At 56.3% G+C, this 14,987-nt stretch overlaps 1 protein-coding gene across 4 annotated transcripts in view; it reads left to right on the top strand.

Annotated features, from left to right (window-relative positions):
• SFXN5 (sideroflexin 5) overlaps positions 1 to 11,213 on the top strand; it is a 116,459-nt gene extending 105,246 nt beyond the window's left edge. For 2 of the 4 annotated variants that reach the window (XM_081253936.1, XM_081253939.1), the window contains one exon: positions 8,077 to 11,213. In XM_081253936.1, the coding sequence (XP_081110062.1) occupies positions 8,077 to 8,154 (78 nt within the window). In that variant the 3' untranslated portion in view covers positions 8,155 to 11,213. Of the gene's footprint in view, positions 1,079 to 8,076 lie in introns of those variants that run through there. The other 2 variants (XM_081253935.1, XM_081253937.1) reach the window with 1 other exon arrangement.
• Positions 11,214 to 14,987: the final 3,774 nt, after the last annotated feature.

Genomic DNA, 14,987 nt, shown 5'->3' on the forward strand with positions numbered 1-14,987 from the left:
CACTATTTATCAACACCTAATACAGAGCGTGGCTCACCTGGGCTCACCTTGACTTCATTGCTTCCTGCTTCTCCCACTCTTCCAGGGCTGATATGAGGTCAGAAGCAATGTCTAGGGGGTAGTGTGTCCCTCTTGAGTCCACAGAGATTCACCATCTCCCAGAGCACATGCCTCCTCCCCTCCAATCTCAAATCCTTCTCCTACTTTGCTTGGAGATGCTTGTTTGGGGCTTTTCTCCTTTACTGCTTTAATCAGTCCCTATTGAACTCTGAAGCGGGCTATTTTTGCCATCAGAAATCTGCCGCCTCCCTGCCCGCTGCTTTCTTGGAGTTTGCCCACAGGACCCCCCAGGAGGGACGGATGGGAATGGCAAAGCCGCTTGGAGCCCAGGAACGCCAACGCCACCTGTCACGTTGCCTGTTCCACACACCCCCACCCCAAACCTGCGCGTGCACGCAGGCCCACACACGAGCACGTGCACGAACATGCGCACACATGCCCTGGTGACAAGCCTCAGCAGGGCCACCTCTCAGCCCATCCCTCCCCAGTTCTTTCTAGGACCTTCTAAAACACCTAGCTGAATAGAGGACAGGGAGGGAGGAGGCTTGATTGTGCAAAGCTTCTGCTGAGAGGATTAAATGCATCAGTATGTGTGAAGTATTTAGAACGTGCCTGGCCCACAGCAAGCGTTCGACCCTGTGAGCCGTGAGGAGACACAGGCGAGCAAGACCCGGCCTGGCGGTGGGATAGCCACGGGGTCCTGCCTTCCTTTAGCAGGTTTTCTAAGCCTCCAAAGGGCCTTCTCATCCATTTCTTGGTATTATCCACATCCCAGCCCCGGGAGTAGAAAAATCTTTCCATCTCACGTGTGGGGAAACTGAGACCTTGAGAAGGTGGAGGACAGGGAACGATTCTGAGTTTGGTCCACCAGAGGGCACCCAGGAACAGTGCAAATCTCCAAAATGGGGGGAGGTGTGGTCCGAGCATTCCGTGGGTGCACATCGCACAAGGGGGTGGAAAAGTATAAGATAAGGATCCCTGAACTTGGGGAGTGCAGTTCAGTTTGATTCCACTTTTACCGAGGGCCGACTATGCACATGGCACAGGGTGACTTGAGCTACCCTGAGTGGCTCACGCTGGGGTGGGGTGGGGGGTGGGGGCCCTGTATTCACAGCTGGCCTGCAGCTGGGGGTGTAATCGGCCGGGGGCACCGGAGGCAGCAGCAGCAATGGATTTGGTCTGAGAAGATCAGGGGAAGCTTCCTGGAGGATTAGGCCTCCAAGCCTACACATACAACGTACTGGGCATGAGAGCAGCCAGTGGGTGAGGAAGCTGGAGAAGGTTGCAGAAGACCTTGAGTGTCCAGCCAAGGAGTGTGACATTCACTGGGAAGGCAGTGGGAGCCCAGAGCCAGCACCCGAGCCTGATCTAGGCTCAGGCCTCAGCTGCTCCCCAGCTCCGGCCTAACGCTCCTGTCCTCCAAGGACACTCAGGATAGCACTCAGGCCTGCACGTGTGTATCTGAGCAGGACCTGAGGCCCGCCTAGCCCTGGTGACAGAGGGTGGTATGTGGCCGCCCAGTAGGCAAGTTGGTTCCGGACCTGGCAGAGGCCTCAGGCACACAGGGTCAGCCAGGTGCCGGCCTGGGCTTTGGACCTGTGTCAATGTCGCCACCACCGGCGGACCCTCAGAGGCCCAGACCCCTGGCCAGGAGCAGGAGGCCGCTTTGAGCCATGTCACAGGGTCACACTGAACACCCCACCCCCAGCCCAATGCCTTTGAAAAGGAGGCAGAAAAGCCACCAGAAGAAAGGCAAGTAGGAGGAACTTCTTTGTAGTAGGTAAAAGCCCCTGAAAGTGGGGCACAGGCCGGGGATCCAGTTTCCTGTTTATGTCTTGGCACCTTAGCTCCAGGTTCAAATATGTAAACTATCTGCTGGCTGCTGGCTGCAGGTGTGTGTGTGCTCTGAGGCTGCAGAGGCAGAGGTGATCCCAAATGCATTCCTGACTCTGGCCCCCCACCCAGGATGAGCCAGGAGACAGAGGCAAATAGCTCAGGGTTAACCCTTCCAGCGCCACAAAGGAAGCCCTTCAGGCTGCTCTAGGGGGCTCTGGGGCCAGCTGGGCCTGGAGGTGCTCCAGAGAGGCTCGTGCTTTGTGTTTGCTGCCTCTGACCTTAGATGCAACCGGAAATCTGGGGCTATCTGCTACAAGGGGAAGCAGGCTCTGAGCTGGGTCTGGAGGCTGGGGTTTGGGGCTCTGATAGGGTTAGGGTTAGGGTTAGGGTTAGGGTTAGGGTCTGAGAGGGGAGGGCATCCGGGTGAAGCTGTCTGGGAGCCAGGGTGCAGGTTCTGCCTGGGAGTCAGGGAGTGCTAGCAGGGCAATACTGCTCATCTCATGGCAAAGCGAGCCGTTTCCAACAGGCCCACGTCTTCTGGGCACCTCCAGTTCTGGGGCTGGGGGGTACCATCAACCAGTGCTGATTGATCACTTCAGCCAGGGCTCTGGCTCCCCATCCCAGACCCCGCCTTCCCTCGAGGTCCCCTGCTGACTGGCCATCAGGCACCTGGGGAGGAGTTCACCAGATGAATGGAGAGACCCACAAGTTCCTGCCGGCCCCCCACTGGCTGCCTGGACTGGGTCACCCCTTCTCTCTTTGGCCACTCCTTGCCCAGCCTTCCTTCTCCTGTCACTTTCTCCCCAGAGGAGGCCCCTCAGAGCTCATCTGTGGTCAAGCCCCTGCCCTTGGCCTACTACCCTGGGGCTCTAGTCTTTTCTGAGCTGACGATAGTGACCCCTCCTTGCTGCATCCGCTCCTCTCACTGGGCCTTGGGACCTCCCTCTGTCCACAGCCCACCTCTGAGCCACTGTGGCCACCACACCATTTGTTCTGCTGCTGACACAGCACATGGAGCCGGCTTCTGCTTCTTCCCTTACCCCAAATAGCAGGGGGACCCCAAGGGAACACACACCCTGTCCCTACCTCTAGGATCCTGAAGCTGGTTAGTTGCCCTCACTCAGTACTTGAATCTCATTCATTTACCAGCACAGCCCTGGATGTGATTTCTGTGGAGGGGACTCAGGCCCCCCACACCTCAGAGGGGTGATCTTCTTGGGGTAGGCAGCATGGGGGCCCCTGCCCCAGCTTCCTCCGCTGAGCCCAGTGCTGAGGACCCTCAGTGGACCCGACATCCATGAGCCTTCGAGACGGTGAGCCATTGGCTTAACCCCCAGCTATGGTCAGAGAACTAGAGAGGTCTTAACGAATGACCAGTTGAATTGGCCCAGGATGGAAGTGAGAGGCTGAGTGAGGGTTAGGAAATCTGGACTCTAAGGGGTCACCAAATCTCACCAAAATCCCTCTGCCAAGACCAAAGACCAGAGCCTCTCAGCCCTCACCGGGGCCACATGGAAACTCTTGTTTGCCTGGTGTTGCCATGCTGCCTGTTGTCTGTGGTGCCCTCCGTCACTGCCACCGCCCCTTGGGCTGGTCCCCCAAGGCCTCCATCATGGGCTTGTTCCCTATACCCGCCCCTCAAATGTGCCTGTTCCCCAGGCCTGGCGCCCTCCCCTGCCATCTGCTCTTCTGGGCAACTCCTCCACTCCAGGGCTCTGGCTGTGCTCGCGTATCCAGGGCTCACTGATCTGCCCAGGCTCCTGCCCAGATCTCCTCCCCCAAGACCTGTCTGCCTCACCGGCTTCTCAACCTGGGGAACCCAGGCCTACCACCCTCCCACCCTGACCCACCCCCCCATATTCCCCTGCCTCTGAGAATGGCGTCACCAGCCACCCAGGCTCCTGAGCTAGAATTAGGAATCATCCAACGCACAGTCATCCTCGACACCTCCCTCTCACCCCCACATGGAATTGGTCATCAACTCCTGTGGATTTCGTCTTAGAAAGGATCCCCAGCACACCCTCCTGTCAGCCCCCACTGGCAGCACCATAGGCCAGGACCTGCCACCTCTCTCTGATTCCCTCAGCTGCCCCCTCACTCACCTCTCCAGTCCATCCTCCATGCTCACCACTGCCAGCAAGACAGGGATCTCGGACCACCCCTGCTCAGCGTCCTTCCATGACTCCCATTGCCCTCAGGTAAAATGCTGACACCTTCACATGGCCTACGGGGACCTGCCTGCCCCAGCCCCACCTCCATTTCCTGCCACATTCCCAGCCTGCCCAGCATTGCCCACACCAAACATGCCATGCTGGCCAGCTTATGCTTTTCTCTTCCCCAGTAGGCTTTTCCTGCCCTCTCTTATTAAAACCTTCTGTTTCTTCCTGGCCTCCCTCCTCTGAGAAGCCTTCCTTCCTGTTCTTTCATCAATGCACGGTAACCCCCACCCCCTCCCAGTTTCCATGGCACTTGGTTTGTCTCTCTGGGATCCATCTGCTTGCCTTTCTGACTCCTTCCCTAGACTTGAAGCTTCTCAAGGGCACGGGCTGCTCTGGTCCATCTCTGTGTGCCCAGCCCTGCTGTATGCAGTTGGCAGCTATAAACATCTGCTGACTTGAGGGCCGATGGAATTGAAATGAGAGGAAAAGGCTTAGATGCCAGCTCTGTCCCTAAACGCCTGCTCCTGAGTCGAGGGCCTCGTCCACTGCCCTCCCCCGCAGCCTTCCCATTGCCTGCGTCTCCCCACCCTGCTTCCCTCCTACCTGCTGCCCTCAGCACGGTGGGGAGCCTGGGTCTGCAACAGCCCCGCTGGGAGGGTGAGGCCTCGGTCTCCACCAGGGCCAGTGCTCTCCAGGGAACGGGCCGAGTAGGCCGTGGCCCTGGCCCGTGGTCCTCCACTGTGGTGGTGAGCAGCCTCTCCGATTTTAATGCGGGCCTCAGTGCTTCAGTGAAAGCCGGCATGGGAAGTTGCTAATAATGGCACTAAAATAAAATATGCTACATCTGTTATGGGTAGCAGAACAAAATTAGCTGCTCACACCTCTGACATCCAAGATGTCTTAACTTAAAATACTCCTTGGCTTACTTTACATCATTTACTGATTATATTTAAAAGAAATACAATTTTGCAATTACTGTTCTTTCCAGCGTGATATCTATGCATCATTTTCCTTTTATGTTTATATATTTCTCCTTCATTAGTGCAGTCTGAAGGGTGATTAGGATTCTTCAAACATTTTACAGAGGTTAAACGTTGATTAAGATTTAATTATTACTGTAAATAGCTTGGAATGACATATGGTGCAAAAGCCTGACATATGTGCATTTGAATAAATGAAGTGCTATTTCCCAGGATGCCTCAGTAGCTGTTTAACAGCTTTCCCGAAGGGTTATGTTACACCTCATGGTAAGATTGCTGGGATGTTATATTTTGTTGGTTTTTGCAGCTGAAAGCTAAGAACAGTTTTCCAGTTTTTTAAAAACATTGAATATTTTAAATACCTAAATTGTTTTGCACAAATTTTTGCTAATTTGTCTAACTAGGTTAAACATTTTCAAAAGCATTTAGATTTTTAAGCGTGGGCGCTGTGCATTGTGTCAGTGGCAGCATGGGGACGAGGAGAGCCGGTGGGGTGGAGGGGACTCGGAGGCCGGCAGGGGTGTGGAGGGAGGAGGTGGTTTGAGGAGAGGGGGTGGGGAAGAGGCCTGGTCCCTGAGCCTCGCTCTTGTCTCTTTAGCCCTCTCAAGTGGCCTGGGTATTGGGGTACCAGGGACTACAGGAAGAGGGTCCCCCTTCTCCAGGAACTTCACTGGGCCCACCAGCTGTAGTCCACACTGAATCCCTTCTTGTCTGGTCTCGGACATGACTGAGTTCTCTAAAAGCCCGTCCAGTCTATGGCACCTCCCGCCTACTGCCCAGGGTTGCCACGTCTTGATGTATATAGCAGGTACCTGGGACCAAGCTCAGTGAGCTGAGTTTCAAAGGCCCGGTGCTCCCTTGACTCAGTCCACAGAGGGAGCGCCTCCCTCCCGGCTCCCTCAGGTTTGGGGGCTCAGGTGTCCCCACCAGATCGGTCCCTGGAGCTGCAGATCAACATCTGGGCGGCTGTGGAGCCTCCAGGGGGACCCCAGCCTCGCAGTACCCTCTGCCTCTCTTCTTTCTGCTCATTGATTCAACACTTATGAACACCTACTGTCTCCCAGCACTGGGCCTTGAGGATGCGGGATGAACAAGATCACACACTCGCTGCCTCATAGAGCTTGTGATCTAACGTGGAGAAGGGGGAGATGAGTGATCGGGCAGCCTTGAACCACATGCTACAACGGCTTTACAAAGTGCAGGGGAGAGTGGGGCTGGAGACGTGGCCGTACCCAGCCTGGATGAGGGAAGATGTCTAAAGCTGAGGGAATGGGGGTTGGGGAGGAGAGGAAGTGGCAGAGGGCAGCTCAGGCAAAGACTCAGGGTGGGAATAACCCAGTGTATCTGAGGCACGGTGATAAGTGGGTGTGCCGTGTCTCCAGTCCAAGGGACTGGGTGGTGAGGGGGAGGCAGGGGCTGGATCTTGAGGGATCCAGGGATCCCACTGGGTCCCTGAGGGCAGTGGGGCCAGTGAGCCAGTTCCTAACAAAGAGAGGCATGACCAGACTTGCAGCTGAGAAGGCTCCCGATGGCTGTGATGCGGGAGGGACTGGAGTGGGTGACACCTGAGGGGAGGGAAGGAGAGTGGAGGTCAGGAGGCCCCAGGGTCTCTGGCCCCAGCACCACTGGGTGGCGGTGTGGTTAGCAGTGGTGGGGGAGGAGGAGATGAGTAATTCCGTTCTGCTCTGGATGGGTTGAGTTTAAGTACCTGTGGGGCTATGTGCAGGGAAGAGGAACCCTGAGACCCTGAGGAGTGTCCAGTGGGTGTCACACAAAGGGAGCTGGCAGTAACCTTGGAGAGGAGGATTGTTGTGGAGCGTGGTAGGAACAGAGGCCAGATTTGCTGTGGGTTGGAGAGTCAGTGGGAGGTGAAGAGATGGTGCTGGCCAGTGTGGACGACGCCTTGAAGAAATGTGGCTGTTGGAGGGGAGAGAGACCCGGTGGTAGCTGGAGCATGACGTGGGGTTAAGGGGAGGTTTTATGGGACGGGAGGTTCTCTGCTGATGAGCAGGAGGCAGTGGGCTGAAAAGGTGGGAAGGAGGGAGGGCAGTCCAGTGGTGGTCTGCAGAGTGGGGTCTTCGGGGGGAGGGATAGCCGCAGCGGGGCAGCTGGAGGGCAGGTCCAGAGCAGAGTGTGGACACAGGTAGGTCGTGGGTTTGACGAGAAGCTGAGGGGTGTCTTCTGATGTCTTCTGTTTTCACCCCGAAGTAGGAAGGTGAGTGCGGAGCTGAGGGTGGGGATGGCTGAGGACAGCAGAGGAGGTTTAAGGTGGCCTCTGCGGAGAACGGGAGAGGGAGTTGACCGGCCATGTGGCCCAGGGCTGGGGATTGTCTGGCCACTGTGAGGGTCCAGCCAAAGTCAGGGGCAGTGAATGTTGAGTGGTCTCTGCTAGGTGGTCAGGTTTAAGTGGAGAGAAGGTAGATGCATAATTGGGTTCCTCCAAAGCAGGGCTTCTACCAGCCAGGCCAGGAGGGCCTTGCAGCTCGAAGAGGCTGAAGTGGTTGGCCCTTCGCGTCCGGGTTGGAGGGGGAGGATGTGAAGTCTGAGCCGTAGGGAGTCTGGGGCTGGGGTATTGGTGGTCTGAAAATGGATAGGGAGAGTGAGTGGGGTGCTGGAAGGACAGGGGATGGTGGGGTCCAAGAGGGCGGGGTTTGGATTTAAGGAGTCTGGATGGAGCAGCCCTGGGGGTGACCAGGCCCAGGGTGTGTCCTGGGAGTGGTCTATGCAGCATCGGGGACAAGGTCCTTGGAGATAAGGGAGACAGAGAGCTCAGAGGGTAGGACGTTCCCCCACATGGACGTGCTGGCAGAGGAAGAGGCATGACCTGGGCTGGAAGGGGTATCGTGAGCCCCTGGGCCGAAGAGCAGTAAAGAAGGAAGATGTATCATTAGGCAGCACACGTGGGCCCTGGCTGGGGTGCCGGGGGCAGAGGGGAGAAGTGTGGGCACCAGGTGGTCCTAGCTGCTACTCCCAGCTCCCCACTCACCCCTTCCCTCCCATCCCCCTCACCTTGCCTCTCTCTGTTCTCACTCTCTTCTCAGATCGAAACGACCCAGTTAGAGCCTGAGATTGCCCGTGCCACGAGCAGCCGGACAGTGGTGTACAACAAGGGGCTGTGAGCGGTGGCCGGCCGGCCTGGGGAATGGAGCGTTGTCCAGGCCGGGAGTTGGGGGCAGGGAAGGAGTCCCGCGGGCTGCACCTGCAGGGAGAGGCCAGCTGACCCCCCAGTCCTGGGCTACCTGCGGGACCCCTCCCCCCACAGTGGTAGGGAGACTAACCTATTCACACTTTAACGTAAGGGACAGGAATTCTGACACATTTACTATGAAAAATAATCAAGTGCATTTCTGGGCCTTACGTGGGGTTGTCAAAACTCTACTCAGCACGATTATGTGTGAAGCTGAAAAATTGTAGAGTGCCCACGGGGTAGGATTAGGATCCTTTTATACTTTGGTTTCTTTTTTCTTTTTCTTTTTTATCAGAATCAAGCCTTGGTTGCAGCTGCCCGGATGCAACAGGTGGTGGGAGGAGTAGGCCTGGTGGCCTTGGTGGCCTGGCTGGTAGATTTAAGATATTACTGTGGCCAGGCCCGATAGCTCCCTGGGCTGGGCTGGGCTGCGCTGGGCTGGACTAGGGAGGGGAGGGGAGGCAGTCTACACTTGACAGGATGAACCAGCTGTGACTGAGTTCCTCAGGAGGTGGCCCAGGAAGTCAAGGGGCACTGGAGGCCTCTAGAAGATTCCTTGGGCAGCTGGCTCTGAGTGTGGCCAGCCTTCATGCCACACCCGCAGAACCAGTTCCCCTGCGTGAAGCCCAGTGACACACTGAGGCTGGTGTCACCCTCCACGGAGCCCTGATCCATTTGAGACCCCGAGATGACCCCAGCTCCAGGCAGGAAGTCCTAAGAAAGAACGAAGCTTGGCGGGAACCGTGGCCTGCCCTCTGCCCTCTGCGGGAAGATCTTCCTTCCAGGCACAGGCTGGAAGCTGGGCGTTGGGACTGAGGGTAGGGCTGGAGCCAGGCTGACTGCTGTCCTTTCCAGCCACCGGGCCACCTGTCCCAGCCCAGCATTTCCTGAGCAGCAGGGTCTCGTGCCTGAGGGTGCAAAGCCCAGATCTCTAGGCATCTACCTGAGAGCATCAACCCAGGAACAGCAGGCCCCTGCTCTGGCACTAACGGGCTGCGTGACCTTGGACGTGTCCACTACCTTCGCTGAGTCTTCACTCCCTGTCCGGAACCAGAGGACTGGATTGAGGGGTTCCCACCTGCTCTTCCAGCTAGACTTTGTCTTTGCCTGTCCTGCTCAGATGCTGGGCATCCCAGGCATATCCCCAGCGTGGACACTGGACTGGGAATGGGGCAGGCTCCGTTGGAAATGGCCAGCTGTTGGCTTCAGAACCTGGACCTTGCCCTTCTGTATGTGAACACACATTCCTGGAGCACTTGACCTTTGCCAAACACTTTACAGGTCTGAGGGAAGAGGCAGCGTGCATGCCTGGGCCTGAGTGTGGGCCCGCATGCTCATGCCGCTGTGTCTCACCCTGCATGGGCCTCCGAGGCCCCTTGCTGCTGGCTCTCATTTGCAGGCCAGGAAAGGGGAGAGTGCTACAGGAGCTTTGCAGAGGAAGCAGGGCCTGAGGTGGGGGTGAACAAGATAAGCCCCCGGACCCCCATTTGAAAGGCCCAAACAAAGAGGAAGGCTGGGCCTCCATGCATCCCTCACCTGACCCCAACTTGAATGGAGCCCTTGATATGCAGCCAAAGGGCCTCTGCTTCCGTGGCGACTTCATCTGGGGAGAGACCTGGCTGGAGATGGACACATGCACTTGCAGGAAAAGGCTATTGCAGGACGGCAAGGGCGTGGCCATGGGTGGCTTTTGCCACCTTTAGGGCAGGGTAGTTGTGAGGTGCATTGCTACCACGCACTCCTCAGAAGCCCCTGCTGCCCTCACCACCCAGGCAGGCCCTGGTGCCCCCCAGCTAGCTCTGCAGGATGCTGCCCTGAGGGCTCCCCACTCTCCTAAGGAGCAGCCCACCCACTGCCCATCAGGAAAAGGAGACGGCAGAGACAGGCATGGAGGACACAAGAGCAGAGGGGGTACCACAGTGCTGGAGGGGCAGGTTGTTTTGAGCTAATCCTGCCATAATGTGAATGTGCCAGTGACTGGGAGCTGGGCACGTCTGGGTCCTCTTTTGAAAAGCTCACTTCAAGCTCACCTTGCCCCACCTCCATAGGGTCTTGTTCTTTCGCACTTTATACCTTGGGACCAAAACTGCCCACCCCAGCACTACTCCCACCCCGTCCAGGGGCCTGGCAGAGATGGGGTCTTTCCAACTCTGCCTCTGTGCTGGTTGCCCCTGCCCAGCCCCACCCCTGCCCGAGCCTTGGGAGCCCCGTGGCCTCGGCATCTCATAACCTACTTACTTTGTCTCCTGGATGCTTTCCGGTCATGCTCCCAATGCAATTTCCCGTGAGCTAAGTGGGTTTCTCCTGGGGAGTGGGAGGGGTGGGTGGCAAAGGATCCTTGTAGCTCAGGGTAATTGTGACAGAGGTTCAGGCGACCATGCTGCTAAGTCCTGGTCTGGCTGCAAAAAATACCATGAAAGGAAGCTTTTGGCCAACATGGATCCTCTACCCTGCTGAGGACAGAGGAAGGGAGGCCTCGTGGGCAGATTGGTTCAATAACTAGGGGTGGTGGGAAGGCTGAGCCGGGATCCACTGAGGGCTGGGCCTGGCCCAGCTGTGCCAGAAGACAGGGCACACCTGCAACTGGCTCTCTCTCTAGCCCTGGTGTACCCTCCTCTGGTCACTTCAAACATTCCCTCAGGCTTGGGGATGCCCTTCTCCTATTCCAGAGAGCAATCTGAGCACAGGAACTAAAAGCTCAAGACGTCAAGATAACCAACAGACCCCTTTTCCAATTCCTGACTGTGAGCCAGCTGGTCTCCTGTCCTGGGCCTCTAGCCTGGGAGCAGGGTGACATCCTGAGAGGACAAGGGCAGTGGATGGAAGGAAGGTGGTTTTCTAACCCTGGGCCGGTGTGAGTGAGACACCAGCTCACATGCCTTGGCCACTCCCAGGGGACTTTGCAGTGTCTTTTTAACCTTCTCAGAAAATTTCTCAATCTCTGTGATTTAGGTAATACTAATGTAATACTGTGGGCAATAAATGATGGATTTAAAGCATCAGGGCTTGGCTTTGTGAATTGTGGGTGGGAGAGGTAGGGGTGGGCAAACAGTGGGAACAAGCCAAGAGCTGACTGAGGATTCTGTGAGAAGGCCCCTGAGGACGGTGCAGACCCAGGCTCCAGGAGGGCTCAGGCCTGCTAGGAGGCCCAAAGGGAAAGATAGACAAAAGGACGGAGGGGCATGTGAGGGCAGGAAGTGGGACAAAGCGGGTGAGCTGAAACTCTGCAGAAAGACCCTTTACAGAGTGGTGGCTGAGTGGAGGGCTCACTAAGGGCCCCACTGCAAGGAACTGAGTAGAAGAGGGATTTTGGTAGATTCTTGGCTACTGATATCCAGGGGACTGGGGGGAGGCCTGGGAGGGGCATTCTGGACTGCCTGGGGGCCTGGGGGGACTTCACAGGGAGAAGAGGTTTGAGCCCTGTGGAAAGGTACCTGATATTGGCAGTGGTGCATGGCACCATCCCGGGGAACTCTGCCCTTTCCTAACTCCTCCACAGTCCCTCAGGGCCAGGCCTCAGCCACCTCCTGACAGCTTTGCCTCCTCCAATTCCAGGCAGCTCCCAGAGTTCCTGAGGGAGTGAGGCCTGGCCTCTTCTCTGGGACCTCCAAGCATCCTCCAAGCCTGCAGGGAGAAGCTGATGGCCTCCTCTGCCAGGAGGATCATGTAGTGGAGGTGGGGTTCATAGCTGGGGTAGGGCAGACCCGGGTTCCAGCCCCAGTTTGGCCCCAGCCCGACTGTGACTTCTAGCCAGTCACCTCCTTTATTCACCCATTCACTCAGTCAGATGTTTATGGAACATCTCCAGCAGAGCCTTGGTGTCCTTAGCTATAAAACATGAAGAAAAGCATCACTCGCCGGACTGGTGTAAGGATGGAAGAGACCAGGTAAGGAACGCGCCCAGACACCTCTCCCACCCCTCCCAGGGGTCGGGGCGCTAGGCCTCCCTAGGAGGGTGGGAGGAGGGAAAGGGATGGGGGAGGGGTCTGTTCTCAAAGTGATACTTTTAGGTCAGGGGGCTTCTGGTCTCTGGGGAATTTCTTTGCTAAGAGCCTCACTGGCCACAGCCCCCCTCCGGATGGAAATCCTTGACTCTCAGAAAAGACACAAATCCCTCCTGGGAGCTGTTTGTTGTTTTTAGCTAGTTTGGGGGCTCAGCTTCTGCCTAGCCCGGAGATCATTAACACTCCAGGAATGTGGCTTCCCCTGGCCCCATCCCCATCCGCTGGCCCCTAGGGCCTCCCTCCTCCCACCCAGGCCATGGTTAGAAGGAGAGTCAGAATGCTAGTGGATGAGGGCAGTGATGAGTGACCCTTTCCCAAGGCCCTGGGCAGCTGGCTTCCCTTGTCCTCCAGAACTGCCACTGCCCCTGCTATCTCACCCATTCCGCTGTCATTGGTTAGCCCCCCAAACAGGAAAGTATCAGCCATTCCCTGAAAGGCCTAACCCCCACATGCTTCCCTGCAGTACCAGGTGTCTCTCTTAGGCAGTGGCCCAGAAGTGTTTGTTCTCTGTGTCCCATTCCGAGGTAGGTGCCGGCAGCCTGTCCAGCTCAGAGCCTGGCCCCTTTCTGACAAGGACACCTCCTCAGCCAGAGCAAGAATCTGGAGACCTACCTCACCCCAGTCCCCTGGGCTTTTCAGAAAGGTAGAGAGAAGGAAGGAGAGAACAAAGTGGGGAAAGACAAGGTGTACAAATGGGCAGACAGACAGAGACGCCAGATGTCCCCCTTGAAGACCCCATGCAAATCCAGCGGGTAAATGAGGGAAGGGGGCTGCCATCAGTCCCCAGCCACCTGAGCTGGTTCTCCTCCTCTTCACGTGTGAACATGGCAGAGGGAGGGACAGTACAGCAGGGCCCTCGCTCTCCAGAACTGAGCTGCAGGAAGACACTGGAGACATAAGTGAGCCAGGGGCTGCAGCGCCAAGGAGGCTGGGAGCCACTGGAGGCTTAAGTGGAGAAGTAGATTCATCTGTCAACGGAGTGGAGTATAGAGTGAAAAGGCAAGACTGCTGGGGAGACCAGGGAAGAGGCCACTGTGGCAGTCAAGGTGAGGGAAGATGGGGCCTGGACCAGGTGGTGGGATGGGGATGGAGAGAAGTGAAGAGATTCAGAACTGCTTAGCTTTTGCCAATTGATTGTGGAAAGGATGGCAGAGAAAAGTCAAAGATGGCCCCAGGTTCTTGGCTTGGGCAGCTGAGGACATAGATGGTGGTGCCATTTCTCAGAGCTTAGGAGCAGAGAAGGAAGAACAAATCTGCAGAGAAGGTAATACATTCTGTTCTGCAAGTTATTAGAGGTTCCTATGAGATAACCAAGTCAAGATGTCAGGAGACAATTGAGTGTGCTTGTCTGGAGTTCAGAAGGCGGGGTGGGACTGGATGTGTAGATTGGCAAGTTATCCATTTATTGAGAGTACCTGGAGCTAAAGGAACAGAGGCAACTACCTCTTTGACTCGGGGGAGTACGTCGGGGGGAGAAGAGGACGACTGGTTTGGAACCTCAAGGAGTCCCCATCTGTGAGCCCTGCTGAGATGCTCAGCTACAAGAAAGGTGTTGTGGGCTGAATTATGTCCCCCCAGTATGCTGAAGTCCCAACCCCCAGTATCTCGGAATGTGACTCTATTTAGAGGTATGATCTTTAAAGAGGTAATTAAGTTAAAATGAGATCAATTAGGATGGGCCCTAATCCTACCAGTATGGCTGGTGTCCTTATAAGACGGGGAAATTTGGACATAGACAGGCATAGAGGGAGAACACCATGTGAACATGAAGACAGCCACCTGCAAGCCAAGGAGAGAAACCTCAGAAGAAAACAACCCTGCTGGCACTTTGATCTTGGACTTCTAGCCTCTAGAACTGTGAGAAAATAAATTTCTGTTGTTTAAGCCACCCGGTCTGTGATGCTTGTCATGGCAGCCCTAGCAGATTAATACAAGAGGTAAGAGGAAGATAAGTAGAGTGTGGTATCCCAGAGGACAAGAGATGAGAATGCTTCAAGTAGGAGAGGTTGTCCACATATTGCATAGGTGCTGAGAGTTGAAGGAAGATGAAGACCAGGCTGTGTCTCTTGGAAGGACCTGAAGAGAATGGTCTCAGTGGAGTGTGGTCGGGGCAAAAGCCAGAGCTCCATGGGCTGAGAAGTTAGCAGGACTCCCACTGACTGCCAACGCAGAGAATTCTTTCAAGAGATTTGGTTGTGAGTTGGGCAGAGAGACATCACGATGGCTGCAGCATCACATGGGGCTAAGGGAGGGCTTTAGAAGGGTGGCTCTCGGGCACCTCAAAACTCTAAAGGGTGAGAGTGAGAGAGACTGTAAAGGCAGGAAAGAGGAAGAACCACCCAGAAGTGAGGTCCCCAGGCGGGGCAGGGAGGATCTTGGCTGGTCACAGGAGGCAAGTGGAGAGGATGAGTTGGATGCAGGCAGTGTGTGGCCGAGGGTGGGAAGCAGGAGGTGGGGGAGGCTAGCTTCCCCGGCCCCTCCAGGTCCACTGTGCCACCTTCTCCCCCTCTCTCCGTCCCAGGAAGCTGACTCATAGCACTCGCTGTCCGGCTCCCGCCATCGGGAGTCAACGGCAGAAAACTGGAGGATTGGAGGAGAGTGAGACTGGGGGGCTTTATTCCCCCTAGAATCCCCTGCAGGCTGTGGGCCTCTTGCTGTAGACACAGCTCCTGTTTGGGGCCCTCTCCGTCCAGCTGTGCTCTCAGGTTCTGTCTGGCACCTGCTCCTGCCCTTGGCCCCTTCAGGCCTAAGGGCCACATGG

Source organism: Mesoplodon bidens (assembly GCF_964165515.1).
Source record: "Mesoplodon bidens genome assembly, chromosome: 14".
NCBI lineage: Eukaryota > Metazoa > Chordata > Mammalia > Artiodactyla > Ziphiidae > Mesoplodon > Mesoplodon bidens.